Source organism: Anoplopoma fimbria, chromosome 17 (assembly GCF_027596085.1).
Source record: "Anoplopoma fimbria isolate UVic2021 breed Golden Eagle Sablefish chromosome 17, Afim_UVic_2022, whole genome shotgun sequence".
In the NCBI taxonomy this organism is placed as follows: Eukaryota; Metazoa; Chordata; class Actinopteri; order Perciformes; family Anoplopomatidae; genus Anoplopoma; species Anoplopoma fimbria.
This window is the reverse complement of record NC_072465.1, coordinates 4,579,138-4,597,533: the sequence shown is the minus strand read 5'-3', so window position 1 is coordinate 4,597,533 and position 18,396 is coordinate 4,579,138. Positions and strand designations below refer to the sequence as shown.

At 42.7% G+C, this 18,396-nt stretch overlaps 1 protein-coding gene across 4 annotated transcripts in view; it reads left to right on the top strand.

Moving 5' to 3' along the window:
- The window catches only part of prickle2b (prickle homolog 2b), an 89,916-nt gene extending 76,666 nt beyond the window's left edge, over positions 1–13,250 (top strand). For all 4 annotated transcript variants that reach the window (XM_054616156.1, XM_054616153.1, XM_054616155.1 and 1 more), the window contains 7 exons: positions 1,129–1,312; positions 5,657–5,770; positions 6,286–6,423; positions 8,583–8,786; positions 9,408–9,594; positions 10,624–11,508; positions 11,669–13,250. In XM_054616156.1, the coding sequence (XP_054472131.1) occupies positions 1,181–1,312; positions 5,657–5,770; positions 6,286–6,423; positions 8,583–8,786; positions 9,408–9,594; positions 10,624–11,508; positions 11,669–12,618 (2,610 nt within the window). In that variant the 5' untranslated portion in view covers positions 1,129–1,180 and the 3' untranslated portion in view covers positions 12,619–13,250. The remainder of the gene's footprint in view (positions 1–1,128; positions 1,313–5,656; positions 5,771–6,285; positions 6,424–8,582; positions 8,787–9,407; positions 9,595–10,623; positions 11,509–11,668) is intronic.
- The last annotated feature ends 5,146 nt before the right edge of the window (positions 13,251–18,396 follow it).

Genomic DNA, 18,396 nt, shown 5'->3' with positions numbered 1-18,396 from the left:
GTCTCCCAGATTTGGCTGCCTGAGGGGCAGCAAGGGCTAGTGGGATGCAACCTTCTGGCCACCCAGAGTTTCCCCTCTTCATGCAGGGGCTTATAGCTGTCAAGGACATGGGAATCTGTATGTATGCAGTGTCTCCAAGTACAGACCTGGTGAAGGTGGCCTTTATTCTAATTTTAATCCATGCACTCAGGTATTTAACCCACATCCTCCACTGCTTTTTGTGAGATGTCTAACGAGCTCCGTGTCACTCTACAATGAGTAATTCCTGTCTGTTAATCCCAATATTTTGTAAGACAACACTCCTGAATAGTTGTCTGAGTCTATGAACTATCGCAGCTCTCTTTATCACTCTCTGGACACCACTGGAGATGAAAGAGCAGCTAGCAGGAGGAGTGTCCATGTCAAACACTCCCAACCATGTTTTCTTTGGAAACTCACACATGGATGGATACTTTCCTTTTTGTAATAGCTAGGTTGGTCTGCTTTACTAATGAGAGTGGAGCACTATCCTACTTTCCATCGTTGTCGTTGTCGGCATTCTGCTAATTTCTATAGTCTGTTTGTAATTATATACTTGTTCTTGGTACCCCAGAGGATAATATTCGTAGCACCCACATTTTACTGTTGGCTGCAGTGGGAAGACTTGACCTTTTGAACTGTGTGGAGTTAACATCCTTTACAGGTAGAGGGTCTGCAAACAGGCTTTCATGTAATTTTTTAGGGGGCTTGACTATGTCTACAGGCGAGTAGGTTGGGTGACGGATTGTCCTTATTATTTTTTTACAGGTAGTCTGAGGTTGCCTTTGAAAAAGCACTTTGGGTTATATTTATTTTTGGTGATTAATGGCATGCTTCAGAGGCCCAAACAGCAACTGCAGCATGACTTCTTGTTTCTGTTGAAACTCTATCTCCCCAAATGTATTTCTGTTTACAAAGTGATTTATTAAACTGAGGGTTTGTTTTTACCCTAATGGTGGTTTATTCTGAGGTCAAATAACTGTTGCCCTCATTTCTAATCTGTATCTTATTCCAGTAAATCTTTTATTAATATGTTCCCTTAAGCAGAAGTGTAGTCTACATACGACATTGGCTTGACAGATGCTCTTTGTCTGTGTTTGTCCATGGTAGGAAGATCTGTGTGCACTGTAAGTGTCGCCGTGAGGAGCATGCTTTGACAGCCATGCCTGTAGAGATGGAGAAGACGGTCACCAAGCTGATGTACGACTTCCAGAGGAACTCCACCTCAGACGACGACTCGGGCTGCGCCCTGGAGGAGTACGCCTGGGTACCGCCAGGACTCAAACCTGAACAGGTATCAGCATCTTACACTTGGGCTTGTCACATTCACACTGGACGGCACCACTGACATCTACGTCAGACATCTGTAAAACTGTGCAGTTTAGTCAGCTGTTGTCAATCACAGCCCATTGTAGATGCCACAGTGGTGTGAATGAATCTAAAGACCAGAAATGTTAGGGTTAGTAAGTAGCTACGTATTGTTTGTTGTCCAACAGCCGGTGTTAACAAAATTGGGCACAACTCCGAAAAATGGATCTAATGACAATGACGGTCCTGTCACACTCACATTTATCAAAAAGCTTTGATTTCACCATACATACTACTGTGTGGCTCCAGGTATTTCACATTTATACGCCAAACGTCCATGTTTGGCGTTTTAGTTTTGGAGAAAAGAATTTCCAGTGATATGCACATATATAATTTATACAATCATATATATTTACATACATACCAGAATAGTGTAACCCAATAAAGCAGTTCTATTTAGCCTATATTTTGTGGGGGTATTTTGTGGGTGTTCATGATAGCTCCCAATCTTGCTGACTGCTCCTTCTGAAGGCTAATGAATAACAAGGATTTTGTGGCTCTAGCTTTCAAATTAATCTCCAGCTCATTCCGCCCCAAGTCGAGTAGGCGACTAAGCTAAGCCTGAGCAATACACAGATATATGATATTATTCAAATTAATTATTATTAAATGGTTCCATGCATGTTGAAGAAAATCCTCTTTTACAATACTCCATTTAACTTTATGTGTGAATCTGTGGGAGGGTTTCCAGTTTTATAGGACAATAGGAGCGTTTATGGCAGCTGGTTTCATTTTGTTGATGATAGAGCTGAAAGCAATGAGCTGGTCAATACAATGTTGGCACAGCCCCCTGTTCTCACCTCCGAGGACTGAGCGCAGCTATTTTTCATTCCCCTCCAGGGTCACATGTCTAAACCTAAGACAATTAGGTTCTCGTCGAGTGGTGATATGACCTCAGGAACGGTCCAGCTGTAATGAAAACTGTACTGTGCAGTATCCCGTTAGCACAATACTGAACAACATTGGAAATTATGACTATAAAGAGTGTTTTTAAAGGCCTAGATAAAATAGCCATCCATAGCTATCATTATTTCTAGTTTCCCAACCTGACGTCCAAGTCATTCAAGCTGTGGAAACATGTTGTGTGACCTCTCGCAAAGAAGTGGAAGTACACCTGATGTGGAGCTTTTAAACACAAAGACGAAGTGAGAATAGAGGGAGATGGTAAACACAAAGCTAATCTCCAGGATCTAAACGGTTGGGCTTAGGTTTCCCCGTAGGGAGCCATGGCTGTGTATCTGTTTATTTACTGCTGTCTATTCAGCAGGCGGTGGTGTAGAGTCGCCACTATGTAAAGAGAGATTTCAGACTAGGACTGCTCTATTCAATCAGATGTATCTGAGAATTATGAGGGATAACTCGGTACTTAGTTGGGACTGTTCAACTCTCCTGTGTGTGCTGGAATTTTAGTCAACAATTGCTGAAATACAGACCTTTATCAGCAAACACAGCCATTTCTTAGTGTGTTGGAGATGTTATTGTAGTGTGAAGGAGGGCCTGCCAACATCCTCTCTCCCACTGTCTCCTCTTGCTCTCTTCTCTTTATACTTCTTAAATAAAAGTCTGAGATGTTGCCAAGTTACAGCTTGTCAAGGCCAAGAATGTTACTCAGCATTGGCCTGTATCTGGTCTTTCATTTTTATTTTTTTTACCATCACGTAGCAAGAGCTGCAGTCTAATGTGCAGATTCTACTCAGCATGTAGCATGAAGTCTTCTTTTCAGACTGCTCACTTGTGGGCTACTTAAATAGAAAGTAAGTTCAGTTCAGTTTAAGGTTATTCATGCAAACTAGAGGGGTTTTCAGATTCTGATGTGGAGAAATTAACTTTCAAACAACAAAGAGCCAGTCTAAAAGGTACCTGAGGCTAGTTTAATAAACCTGAGGACAATTAGGACTCATTTCCATCAGTGTTCAAGTAAGCATGTGGCTCAAAGCACTGCTGCTATTAAGTACGACCTCACAGAGCTGCTAGTTTGGCTGTACAGTTTTAAGTATATTCAGTATAGCTTTTATTTCCTGCATAATTAGCCCATCTCAGGCCTTTTAACTTTAAAAAGCATTGCATTTGTTTCCCCAACTGTGCTGATTGCAGTGTCAAGCCGTGGGCACTTGCACATCTCAGCGAGGCTGTGAAAAGAGAAAGACAGAGAATGAAAACACAGCCGTTAAATGTGCTCACTTCGCTATGAAAACAACATCCTTCCTACCACGTTTGGCTGTAACTACCAGTGTTTTCTCAACAATATAACATCTATGTCCAATAACCGCTGTAAAGTGGCTTGTTGAGAGAATGTCAGGGCTGGTGCCTGGTGGTGTCTTTTCCTCTGCCTGTCTGGCCATTAGCAGCAATAGAAACCAGCTGTGTGAAGCGATCGCTCTTGTCACTCAGATGCAATGTCCTCTGCTTCAGCTTTTAAAAACACTCCTTTCAGTACAGTTCGAAAATTCTGCCCTGTCTTTAGTTCCGTCTGCTTTCGATTACAGTTATTATCACAAGCTGCTCCTCCTGGCTCTCGCTGCAACTGTGTCCATTATGTGCATGTAAGAGAGTGTGTGTGCGTATTTGTCTTTAGATCTTTTCCTCGGGGCAATGTGCCTTTCACCTCCAGATTGTAACCCTGTTGTTGTTGGGGGCATGATTCGTAATTTATCATTAGGTGTGTGTGTGTGCGTGTGTGTGCGTGTGCGTGTGTGTGCGCATCTGGCAGCATAGGCACTGTGTGATTCATCAGTGCTTGACCACATTCAGTCTTTCATGAATTATCCTGAGATTTCTCCCCCCCGCCGGCGTCCGGAGCGGTGCTGCTGGCCAAGGATCACGCGTCTTCGCCAACACCGGTGGAAGCCAACAAAAGCAGAGCAGGAAGAATTAGGTTATGCTTACAACAAGAGGTTCCTGCTGTTAATGCATCCTAACAACAAACATGCTTGTTTAACGCTTCGAGGAAATGCTCTTGATAGAGAATGTGTTGCTAGGAAAATTTAAACTTAAAGATGTGAGAGTTTTCAAAAGCTATATATTTTGGTCTCTGGTCTCTACGCACCAATGCGTTTCTGCATTATTCAAGTTAATCTGTTTTTCTGTGACAGACTCTGTGTTATTGCCAAGGACGAAGCTGATTGCATTGCAGTCAGTAGATCCATTCAGTAGACAGATCAGGTCATTGAGATTGGTGTGACCTAGTCTGTAGGTATCGACCATGTTCCTTTTCACATTCCAAGCCTTCGTCATGTGTTGTTTCTTTCATTTGATCAAACATTATCTTTTTCATCCCTACCATTACGCTATCTTTATATATCTAACATTTTCATTTTGTTTTATTTCCCTCTCGTCACCTCTCATTTTCCTTTTCTTTCTTTCACCTCCCTCCTCAAATCTTCCTTTAAAACCCTGTGGCTTTCATGGTTCGCACCCACTCAAAATACATTTATATATGACTGCCTGACCTATGTTATACCCCGGCCCCCTGTTACAGTGTAATAAAAAAGACTGCAATAAATAACACTTGGATGACACTCATTGTCTGGCGCTATAATGTAAAGAATGTCCAAAGCAATTTTGAATGGCCAGATTAGCATTTATCCTGCTGTCGCACACATTTGTGTGCACATGCACTGCTAAAAGCATCCATGTTAAGCATGGGTGTGCGTGAGTTTGTGCACATTTGACAGGTCAGCAATACATTCCCATGTCAATGTGCAAAGATGGAGAGGTGAGGTTCCGTTAAGTCTCTGCTGGTGGGCCATAAATCTAAGTCATTTTTCTGTGTGTGTGTGTGGGTGTGTTCGGTTTTGGTTTCTTCAAGTTGTAGATCCTATCAATTTAGTGTTTATTAAAACTTCTGCACAGTTCCTCACAGCGCCAAGGATTAATAGACTACATTTTAATAATAATTTAACCGTTTTGTGTAATTATCAAATAATTAGGTCAACATTTATTGGTTCCAGCTCCTCTAAGTGAAGATTTGTTGTTATTCTGTGTCTCATATCGTTATTATCTCTATCCGTTAATGTGTTTTGACTGTTGTTCAGACAAAATATGCCATTGGAAGAGTGAGAGTATGGAAGCTTTTGCTGGATATGTATTTTGTGATATCATAGACCAAACAATAAATCCATCGATCAAAATAGTGATCGAGAGCGTTGTGAAAATGATTACTGACTGCAGCCCTTTGTGTATTCTGGGTTTGTCAGCTAGTTGACATGTTACAGGTATGTTGTTGTTCTTCATCACTCTCATCCTCTTTCTGTCTCTGTCTCTTGCTCAGGTCCATCAGTACTACAGCTCCCTGCCTGAGGACAAGGTGCCCTATGTGAACAGCCCAGGAGAGAAATACCGCATCAAACAGCTGCTCCATCAGCTTCCGCCCCACGACAATGAGGTAAGAGTCCAAGCTGACCCCCTCCCCCACCACCTCATCCTTCCATCTATGCCTCCCTCCCCTCCTTCAGGGCAATACAGAGATAAGAGAAGAGAAGCGAGGAGACAGACACAAGAAAAAATAGTCTGTCCTCTGAATGGGAGGGAATGAGATAGTAAGGTGTTTGTGTGCACAGCTTCCTATATATGTTTTTTTAACATCAATAAATAATTATCTAAATTAATCTTGAGATATTAGTGTGATTGCTAGTAAGAAGATCGATACCCTTGGCACCTCTACACCATTCTGACAATAATAACCAAAAATGTAAAGAATGATTGTCTTAGTCATGAAATGCTAACAAAGGCTGTTCTTTAGACTTGAGATAATTGCTACCTTTCATTGGTTCAATTATATCAAAGTTTCATGAGACTATATTGATTTTTTTTTTTTAAAGAGGCAACTACCTTAATCTTTCTGTGTCTGCGTAACGGATCATACTTACATATCTATGTTTATGTGATGTGTGTGTGTAGGTACGCTACTGTAACGGTCTGGATGACGAGGAGAAGCGAGAACTGAAGCTCTTCAGTAATCAACGGAAACGGGAAAACCTGGGCCGCGGCAACGTCCGCCCGTTCCCTGTGACGATGACGGGGGCAATCTGCGAACAGGTAGCTGACAGAAATATAAAAAACATAAATGTTTGTGTCGTTTCTCAGGCAGTCAAGAGACACGACAAAATCAAAGATGATCTGAAAGGCGCCCAGCGTTAAAATTGAAAAATGTCATTTCTGAGTCGCGTCCCGTTAGAGTGAATTATTAAGTGTGACAAGATCAAAGGTGCGTCATGTGGCCGGTGGAATGAAAGCAGTGAATCGTGTGACAGACATGCTGTAAAACCTGTTGGCATTTCTGGTCTTTGCAATGAAGTACGAGCGGTGCTTTATGTTGACATATAAAGGGCAGAGATGCAGCAGTCCTCTGCTTTTATATCAATGTTGTGACCTTGTCAGTCTCACCTCAACGTTTTGTTCTTAAGAGGATCTTGAGGTGTTGCATGTGTACGTTGTGTACAAAAAAAAGCTGTTTGCTAAAGACATTACTTCTTTGACTCACATACAATTTTAAAGAACTAAGTTACAGTTGCTCTAAATCCTCCTGAACATATTTCATAGGAGTACCCGGTGTCCCATCAATATTTAATGCGTTGTCTACTCTACATTTATTCTTGTAGTGGCCTTATGGGACTATAGAGTGCAATGGAGTGATCTTTTAACAACAAACTACCTCACTACAGCATCCACTAGCCATTTGTTTTAGTGTGTGTACAACAGACTCAAGCAAATCGCACCTACTCTCTGTTGTGTCCGTGCCCCGGGTGTGTAGCTGCTTTATAGCTTGTGTTTCTCATTCGCTCAGCAGACCCACACACACACACACACACACACACACACACACACACACACACACACACACACACACACACACACACACACACACACATGAGGGAGCAGATTGTTGGGAGAGTGTGTATTGATTGAATTCCCCACCCCCCTTTAGCCTCCTTGCAGCAGAAGGCTCTGTGCCAGTTAGATAACCTGATTGTAACTTTCGCTCCGTCCCCATCTTCCCACCCCTCTAAATCTACTTTGCCTTCACGACCTTTCCCCCCTGTCTCCTTAGCACTCCCTCTCGTTTATCTTTCTGGCTTCTCTACCTTTACACTTCCACGCTGATCTCGCTCTCCTTTTTATCCTCCCATATGTCAACCAATCTTTATTCTCCCCTTTGCCCTACAATTGTCCTCCAGCAGCCATTTGACTCTCTCTGCGTCTGTCCTCGCCCTCCCTGGCCACACATGTAAACACACCCTCGTGCTCTCAGTTTAAGATAAGATAAGATAAGATAATCCTTTATTAGTCCCGCAGCGGGGAAATTTGCAAGTCCAGGTTTCGAGTAAAGTTGTGTAAAAGACAGAGATGGGCCAATCGGATACAGTCAATCTGTATCACCACCGATAATGACCTAGCAAAAGATCCCATAAATTGGCACTTGAACTTCCTAGAAAATGTTACTTCTTGGAAAAGTGTACATCCTCAGTGGTGATCCACCGCGTGGAAACCCTTTAGCGGCCAAATTTGTTCCAGCTTTGTAAAGATGCTGTCTCATGTGATAGTAAACTGAGTATCTTTGGGTTTAGGGCTGTTGATCGGACAGAGGCAATGAAGACATAACCTTTGGCTTTAGGAAATTGTGAATATAGATTATAGATCGTTTTTTATATCTGTCTCTGGTAGCCCATCGACCCGTTTTGAACAGGAATTACTTCACATTAAGGAATGATACCATCCCATGTTTCAAAATGGTGCCCATCCGTTCATTTCAATGAACTATCTTCACAGGGAAGCAAAAAGTATGCCTTCTCACACGATTGGGAAGACAATCATTTATTGATACTGCTCTTCAAGACTTGAATAAATCATTTGGCCGTGGCTGACTCTCAGATATATGTATGAATAGCTTTTATAGCCTTTTCTTTTGCAATTATTGTATAAAAGATTAAAGTAATTCAGGATTAATTACTTCGTTACAGAGGCAGACAGGAAACATGAAAGGTCCACCTCTTGGCCACTGGATGCGAGTGTATACAGATTTCAGAACTATGCAAAATTAGCACAGTTATAGTATTTTAATTCAGTATCAGACACTAGAGTTTAAGAATTAGAATTGAAACTGGAAAAGAAAAAATGGGATCTTAGTATTCACAAGTTCTAATAAAAGCTGCAGTCATTAACTTAAACTCTCTTCTTCTTTCTCCATCTCTTTTCAGTGCGGAGGCCAGATAAATGGTGGCGATATTGCGGTGTTTGCGTCACGGGCAGGTCACAGCGTGTGTTGGCATCCAGCCTGCTTTGTGTGCAGCATGTGCAACGAGCTCCTGGTGGACCTCATCTACTTCTACCAGGACGGGAAGATCTACTGCGGCCGGCACCACGCCGAGAGGCTGAAGCCGCGCTGCACCGCCTGCGATGAGGTAGACGCTGGTCACATGCACACGCACACGCACACGCACGTCTGCACATGGACGACCATGTGTTAACAGACACACATAACACTTACTTGAACATACTGTGCCTGTAATATGGGACAGTTTCGGTAGAGCTATTTATTGAATGTTATAACACACACATTTTGCGAATGCCTACATTAGGCCAAGCTGCTGTCATGTGATGCTCACAGGCTTCCCAACACACACTGTCACGGTTTAACACATGCAAGGGTTTTTCCGGTCTAATGGGTTCAGCTTGCAATATCATGATCTCCCAACCGTTAGCAGTGACTTTCACTCTCTGCAAATGGGGACAAGGACGCCGTTAGTACTTCAATAGCACCCTGGTGTTTTAACAGCAGCTTAATTAAAAAGTAAATGCACCATCTAGATTTATCTTAGATTTAAGTCCCCACACACATTAGCCACTTATACAAGTTAGTGACAAAGAGGATGATCTAAGAGTGCTAAGCTGTATAGGACAAAGCGATGCGTATGCAGAGGGAGCCTTTGTCCTGTCATTCAGCGAGCAGTAATAACCCAAGCGAGGTTTTACCTCCGAGGACCTGTGATAAACGATGCTCTTTCTTATTTCTCCTTTCTTAGATCATCCTTGCGGATGAGTGCACTGAGGCAGAGGGGCGTCACTGGCACATGAAGCACTTCTGCTGTTTTGAATGCGAGACTGTGCTGGGGGGGCAGCGCTACATCATGAAGGAGGGACGGCCCTACTGCTGCTCCTGCTTCGAGTCCCTCTACGCCGAGTACTGTGACTCCTGCGGGGAACATATTGGTATGCTGCAGGCATCTATCACTGTTTATACAAACTGCATTAATCACCATAAGCTTATGCAAAGGAACGCTAACAGAAAAAAATGTAATGCTAAATACATGGATACATGGAAAAATTAAGTGGAACATTATTGGGCTGCAGTTATATTTTAAGGAGCATGAAAGTGTGACCTCGTTTTTATTTGCAGAGAGTAACACAGAGCAGCAAAGAGCTACAGCAGAAAGGATGTGGCCTGGTTTTTATCACTGCCTCACCAGGCATGTGAGGCAGGGTCACATAGCAGAGGAGCACAGAGACCTCAGCTTACAGAGTACAAAAATATGTACAGTATATATCATGCAGCGTGAAACCATCCTGGGGCAAGGGCATGACTGTATCAAGTGACTTTTCACCCTCATGATCTGTTTTTATCACAGACCCCTGCCCCAAGTGACAGTTGAATACAAATTTAAACATCAAGCATCCTGTAGAGGAGTAACTGCAGTATTTTTCAGAGGGAAACCTTCATATTAGCTCTTCTTGGCCAACTTCCACCTCCTGTTAAACTTCTGTGTGTGCGTATCCCCCGACAGGATGCCCAGGTGTGATTTTGGCACATATCTCTCAACAAATTCGCTCTGTAATTATTTGTTAGACAGGATATAGAAAAGTATTTAACTAAAACACAACGGAAATAAATTGAAACCATCAGAAAACATGCTGAAACCAGATGGCAGCCATTAGCAAATAGCTGGTTTTCTTTCTCCCTGCAACAACTGCAGGCATAATCAAAATGCAATGTGTTTATATAATGCTGGGAAAGCTCCATAACAAGCTTGCCCCAAGGAACAGTAAAGTTACAGCCTCCAGCTCTATTTCGTCTCTCAACAACCAACTTGTAAAGTTCCACTATTTTCACATAAAACAACATTTTAAATAACAAATTCCAAGCTCTTTGATATACACATGGTGCTTTGTATTTTAACTGTGCATTTATAGATGAGTCCCATAATCTTATTTTAAATCAACCCATCTGTATCTATCCTGCAGGCATTGACCAAGGCCAGATGACCTATGATGGGCAGCACTGGCACGCCACAGAGGGCTGCTTTTGCTGTGCCCGCTGCAAACGCTCTCTGCTAGGTCGGCCCTTCCTTCCCAAGCAGGGCCAGATCTTCTGCTCACGCTCCTGCAGTCTTGGGGAGGAGCCCAATGGCTCGGACTCCTCCGATTCGGCCTTCCAAAGCGCTCGTTCCACCAGAGAGTCCAGACGCAGCTCCAAGGCAGGGAAGAGTGGAGGTGGTGGAGTTCAGACTGAGAGATTCTCAGGGGAGGTGGACCCACTGTCTTTACAAATGGATCTTCTGAGTCTCTCCAGCCAAACGCCCAGTTTGACCCGCGAGCCTCCTGCCTGGCAGAACCAAGAGCAAGCAGGTGATGGCTATAATTATGAATCCCAATCAGACCAAACTGGCAACCCCACCCCGCTCCAGCTCCTGAGCCAGTGCAATGTCAGGACTGCCTATAACCCCACCTGCTCTGTACAGAATAATAAACAGCAGGATCACAGGTTCAAGGAGAATGGAGGTTTAAAGAGGCCACCCATCTCAGCCATGAAGGGCCAATCTCTGAATGAGATGTGGTTCCAACAGCCAGCTCCAGAAGAGTACTATCCACCCAAACTGAGGACCCAAAAGAGCTTCACAGAGGTGTCCCATTGTTCTCAGCACCACAATGGCTTCTCCTCTGACAAGCGCTCAATCAGTTTGCATGGCTTCCAGAGGGACAGGGAGAGAGAGACGGGGCCTCCAGCAGCAACCCAGGCGGCCAGAAGCAGGAACCCCATTAATGCACTTAACTTCACAGAGCAACTGACCCCTCTGGAGCAGACCCCAAGAGGATCCATGGAGTCCCTGGCCCTGTCCAATGCAACAGGTGGGTAAAATACTAGCCATTTGTTAGCATTTCATGGGAACTTGTGCTGACATTGCTGGCCATGTAATTTGAAATTTAGCTTGACAAAAGTACAACATTTAATGAGATGACATTGAATAAACCGCCTACTGACACCAAATTTAACTCTGTTTGCCCACAGGCAACTCGGCAGATGGAGGAGGAAAGCGGCAGGAGCACCTTTCTCGTTTCTCCATGCCAGACCTGAGTAAAGACTCTGGAATGAACGTGTCAGAGAAAAGTAACATGGGCACCCTCAACTCCTCAGGGCAGTTTCGTAGCTCCGAGTCCATTCACAGCCTCACCGCCAATCAGCCCTACATGGAAATGGATCCTCCCAGGTCCTCCCAGTATCAAATGCAGTACTGCGACCGCCCTGGCATGGGTGTGGGTATGGGTATGACTAAGTTACCACCTGGCTTCACCTTCCAGGAGGAGGATAGGGTGAGTTTGGTGAGCAGCGCCAACGCTGCCCGCCTACCCCCCATCAGTGAGCGCAGGGTGGGTGGTGTCGGTGGTGGAGTAGGTGGAAGGGGAGCCAGTATAAGGATGGATGCTCCAGAAGAGACTCCCCAGAGGCGCCGGCACCACCACCACCGCTCCCGGAGATCCCGTCGGTCTCGTTCAGAAAACGCTCTCAACCTGGTGGCAGACAGAAGGGTGAGACCTCAAGAAAGACCACAGCTACGTGTCTGTGAGGATTACGACCGTTTCCCGCCACCAAGGAGCGCCAGGGACCAGTTTGGAGTAGGAGGAGGAGGAGGGAGATACCAGCCCCAACCGTTTAGGCAGTGCCCCAGAACCACTTCAGACCTGACTCTTCAGAACCCTGGGGCCAGCCGACGCACTGGCTTGAACCAGTACTCCTGGGATGATTATGATGACGATGGCTGGTGCTCCACCTGCTCTTCATCCTCCGAATCAGAGGATGAAGGTTACTTCTTGGGTGAGCCGATCCCCAGACCCATCCAGCTGCGCTACCTCAGCAACCAGGAGCTCGTCCATAAGTATAACGGGATTGGAGGACCCAACCGCAGCGGGCAGTTACACACCCGTAAACGCAGAAAAAGCAAGAACTGCATTATTTCCTAACATCCTGTCTTCTGGTAAAGGAAAAGACTCTTTGTCCAGCTTGTGTACTCTAATCTCTCATCTGGCACAAAAAAATAAATAAAACTCACAGTCCATTTATTCAGTGTTGTTGAGTGTTGAATATCAAGTTATTGAAAGTCAGTGATGAATTACAGTCGGTTAACAGTGAAAAAGCAACAGTGTTTGCATGTTTGTTCATTTTAATGTTTCGGAATATCTCCTGAGTATTAAGGCTAACAGTTACATGGGCAGTTCTATCAAGTCACAACATTTATCAAAAGCTGATGTGCAATTTTTTAAAATCATAACTTAATTTACATGCCACAGTGTGCAAGGTAGTCGGTTTGGTACAGCTTAGCTTTTTCACGCAATGTGATTTAGATATAGGATATACAGTACTATTGTTTTCAGTTCATAGTATGTACATAGATAAATGAATTAATAATATCACTTAAGTTAAGGAAGTCCATGTACATATGGTTGTAAATGAGGCCTCACATATTTTTATATTTTGTATGGATAGAATCATTTATGTATTAAATATCTATAATGTAGAGATAGAATATGACAAAAACAACTTATGCATGTTTTATTTGGCTGACCTGGTCCTGCATTTGGAATAAAGGAGTATTTCAGTGACTGTTTTGATTGACAGCTGGTGTTTCTCTCCAGAGAATGACAACACGTGTCTGGTGTTCACAAGAGTGCGTAACAGTCACCTTCTCCATCTGTTTAATGCATAAATGAATGACAATGTGGTGTAGAGGTTGATTAGGAGAGTCAACCTCCACTGGGTTGTTATACTTGCATGGTAATGGGTGCCGTCACATTTGAACAAACAGAGCTCTATTGTCCTGGAAACAGATGCTACTGAAGTTCTGGTTTATCGCATCAGCCTATGCAAGTTGGAAACTGCTGACAAAGGGGATTAAGTTATTGAAAATCTGGTGATGCTTTGTGTAAGGGCGTAAGGCATGCTAACGGCTAGGATCTAGGGATGGGTAGTCTATGGGTCCACCACATTGGTCCAAATTTTAAAAATATCAACAATTGGATGGATTGCCATGCAATTTGGCGCAGACATTCATGTTCCGCTCAGGATGAATTGTGATATCATTCTCGGTCCTTTTTAATTTTCAATGTAACTTCATTATCATGTCATTGGGGTAATGACCAAATACATTCAACTGACAGCTTCAGCTGCACTGAAAGTGTTAAGTGGCAAATGTTACCATACTAACATGCTAAAATTAGAAGTTGAACGTGGTTATTATACCCGGTAATCATAAGAACGTTAGCACTGCCATTGTGAGCATGCCATGTTCATATTAACATTTAGCTCAAAGCACTGTGTTCCCAATTAAAGCCTCAGTTAGTAAGAAGCAAGTTAAATCCTAGACAAGTCAATCTCTTCCGTTTAAATATTGGCAAATACAGTATACAAGGTTGTATCTGTAAGAGTTAAGCAATGTCATACTGCAAATTGGATTGCCTCTGACGTCCATGTTGTCCGGGGATTACTGTCGCTATAGCCCCCATAATCCAAACACACACACACAGACACACATGTTTGGAACAATGTGTGTGAACGCCAATCGCTTGATTAAAGGCGTTCAAGCACTAATGCTGTTGACATGATTGGCACATTGGTGCGTTTACTTCACCTAACCTCAACTTCCAAGGCGTGTGCCCTACTTTTCATGTTTACTCTGGGCTATACTCGGGTAACTCCCAGACGGGGAGGAAAAGAGTCCTCATTTAGTCAGCCATGATACGACAAAACCAGCTGCACAAACATGTGAGATACATTATGTAAGACTGCCAATGGTCTGGTCTGAAAATGTGGACTTTCCCCTGCCTTAAGCAAGTCTTCAAACTACAGCTGCAGACTTTTACTAACATCAGCTGCACGTTTGGATGAGTATTACTGCAATCAGTGTCTCAAGACATACAATAAAACCCACACATAGTTCTGTCTTCATGAATGTGGATACTATTGTCCTCGACACACAAGCTTTCCTCACATCATCATTAACTTAGCCCATACCATTGTTTCTTCATTAGTCCCTTGCCAGGTCTTAATCTAACCATGGGGTTTTTCCATGTGTTTAATTAAAAGCAAATGAAGGCCCAACAGTGAGAGGTGCCACAGATTGCAGCCATATGCTTCCCGGGCTGTAGCGGATGGTGGGGAGATAATCCTCGGGTTGCATGGATGCTTCCAGTTGTGACAGTCGTACTGTCGACCAAGCTGTGACTGCAAGCAAATTAGATCCATGAGCTGTTGGGTGCCTCTGAAATTAACTCAATTCACAAAGAGTTTACAGTCTGGTGAAATTTTAAAAATGAATGTCAGGTAGAGGAGGTTTTTCTGATCATGCGGCCATCAATGATACAAAGCTATTTTTCCACAAAGAGACATGGTTCTCTCCAATGTGAAATAATCCCCCATTTGATGAAGTGTGACACCTATTTCAGATTTTATGAAAATGTAACACACTACCGATGTTTGAAACACTTTACTTCAACATTGTCCAAATTATGTTGCCAGTTTTATATTTATCATAAAGTACAATGTTCAGGATCACAAAATAACATAGCACTTAGGACATACAACCTCTGGGAATACTCATTTTGGAAATAGTTCAGATCTCGGACACTGTTATATTACACATAAATAGCCATTCTATTTAGTAGTGTTGAAGAAAATATTGAGTTGACATTTCCAGGGAAGACGGACAAATAAAAAATGTTTTACACAGAATGCAGCGTTCTTAACAGAATAAATCAACTGTTGCATGGAAACACAGTTATGTGTTACTGCGTACAGGATAATTGAATTGATTGAATAGATGGATTGATGATTTTTTAAATTTCAGCCGAAAAGCAGTCTGTTCAGACTGAAGCCTTTTTGAGGGAATAATTCAGGATCCAGCACAGTAAAACATAAGTGTTTTCTCTTAAGTTATTGTTAATGGCTGAATTCTTATAACTAATATGATAACAAAGTTTCCACGTGACCAAACTGTACTGCATGGGGTTGTATTCCATAAAGCAGTTGAGGAAGCTTATTTTATTTTTATCCATTTTGTTCCTCCCATGTTAATTGTCCATTGAATCATATTGACTGGTTTATTATGGCCTGACAGAGTATGCAGTGTCTGCAGAACAGACAGCCATCTTTTCATTAACCCTGAGGTATGTGTCTGCACTGGATAAACAACAAGCAAATCAGGTGACGCAGTGGAAATAGACAGAGGTCCTCTTTAGGGTTCAGACAAGCCTTGTTCACTGGTGCTACAATAGCTCCCTATATAACGATCTACCTATATATCTGCTGACCAAGCTTTATTCTCCCGCTAAAGATTTTATGAGATAGCCATAATGTTTAAGAAGACTGTATGTTAACCATTAAAAAAAGGTTGCTCAGCTTGTTTTAATTTTGTATAATCGGACATTTATGAAATAATTTCACTGAAGGCACTATTCACTATTTTGGCCTATATCATACCCACTGTGTATTAAGGTATTATAGTTTTAAAAATCCTTATTAATATAAGTTAGAAAATATATTTAAAAAACACACTTTCATTCATAAACACACCAGTTGTGGTACCACTATATTGAAATCCAATTCAGCTAGAACGTGTAGCAGTTTAATTAACAGCCACACATATGTTAAGTGCGTGTGTGCGATATGTGTATGTGTCTGTGTGTCTGTGTTACGGCCCAGATGCACAGCTGTCATGAGTTGAAGCCGTTTGAGTTGTTTGGGAGACTCTAAAAGCCATAATTACTGGTCCTTAAGAGCAGAACTGCTGCAAATTACAGCTGTGCTCTGAGCAAACTAAAATAGCCTGATTCAATTATTTAGAAATGAAGAATGCCAATGGTGTGTTATCACACAAACACACACACACACACACACACACACACACACACACACACACACACACACACACTGGGATGGTGGATAAGAGACCCGTGACAGGACTGACTGAGGCCTAACCAGCAGTCTCCCCTCCCTATGCCTCATCATGTGTGTTCAATTACTGTGGAAAGAATGCACCAGAACAATGTCAGTAGATCCACAAACAAAGATATCACAGTATGCTACTACTTAGATCGCTTTTTGAAATTCATTACCATTGTTTAGGAGCCCGTTTCTCTTCCCCTGGGTGGGAAATCCCCATATTATGAAGCTATATCTGATTATGTATAGGAGACTCACTGTTAATACTGTTTGACAGTAAACCCACTGTCCATCTGCTTCTGCCTCTCCTCTCCTCTCCTCTCCTCTCCTCTCCTCTCCTCTCCTCTCCTCTCCTCTCTCTCCTCTCCTCACATCTTCTCTTCTCTCCTCACATCTTCTCTTCTCTTCTCTTCTCTTCTCTTCTCTTCTTTCTTTTCTTATATATTTCCACTCATCTCTTCTCGTCTTTTGTCTGCTCTTCTCTTCTCTATCATCCCTGCTATCTTAACTTCCTACATTCTTACTGCAAACCTGCACAGCAGACCCAAAATGTAATGATCTCCAACAAGTTCTCTGCTGTTTACATTCAAGCAGCTCCCAATTGTCTCCAAAAAAAAGGATAGTGAATGGTAGTTAAGTAGTAAAGCAGTATTAGAGTTGTAGACCTCGACTAAACCCTCTAGTCTCGCAATGCATTCTCACCCGCTTAAGCGTGACCTTTGTGCTTCCACTGGCCTCGACTGTGAGTGGACAACACTTTGTATCCCACTCAGCTTCACCCCTCAGATGAATCCTGTTTCAATACACTTGACTTAAATTTTTTGCAAAGTTTTTTGAAAGGCAATTAAATACTGTAAATAAGAATCCCAAAACACACTCTGTACCATTAATTAGAGCTTATAATAAGTCTCAATGGGGCCCTCATTAGTCCTGATTGTTGTCTTTCAGGGCACACTGAGAGAAAAATAATAATTTATTTCCACTGTTTGCTCAGTCTGACACATTACCAGCGAAATGCTGCCAGGTTCGGGTTAATCCGCAGCTTCAACGGCCCGAGGGGCACCTCGCCATAATGGAGAATGGCATGCTGGGTACTTCGATGTTGCACTGCCAGAGGGCGCCGTCTGGTTCATGATATCAGCCCACTTCACCCCTCCTCTCTGTGACTCATTAACAAGCTCAGGTCCCAGGAGGGGTCCCATCTGTGTGCCACCTGTATGAAATCACCTCCGATAGCAACATTTAATGCAGGATGCCATTCCCATTTGCCCCAAAGTTTCCCTCAATCCTATCACTTAAATGTCTATTTCCTTATTTCCTTTCTTTCCTTCCTTCTCTTTCTCTTCCCACAACTCTCTGTCTTTGTCTGTCTGTTTTGCAGAATGATGGATGGACCAATCGGTCAGCCAACTGTAAATGAGGCAGATCAGTTCTGTTATGTGGACTTCACAGCTACACATCTTTCCAAGACCTACAAATTAACATTACAATTTGATTTAAATGAAGGCAAAAGGGCTTTTATTGTGACATTTGCAGTTGTACCTGCAATAGATTAGCACCTGAGGAAAGTTGTTATGGATGAAAACGTTGATTGGTTATTTAGCAAAAGTTTATTCAATATTTTAGGATTATCATATCCTCTACATTGGCTTTATTTAGCAAAAAAAAAAGCTTGTGTTAAACTTTATGACCTTTATAATGTTAGACCCTATCTGGGGAACCTTTGTGGCTCTTATTTAATATTAATATATTTGCACTATGTAAGGGACCCCCTATATATCATAAGTTCAGTTCTTAATATTGTT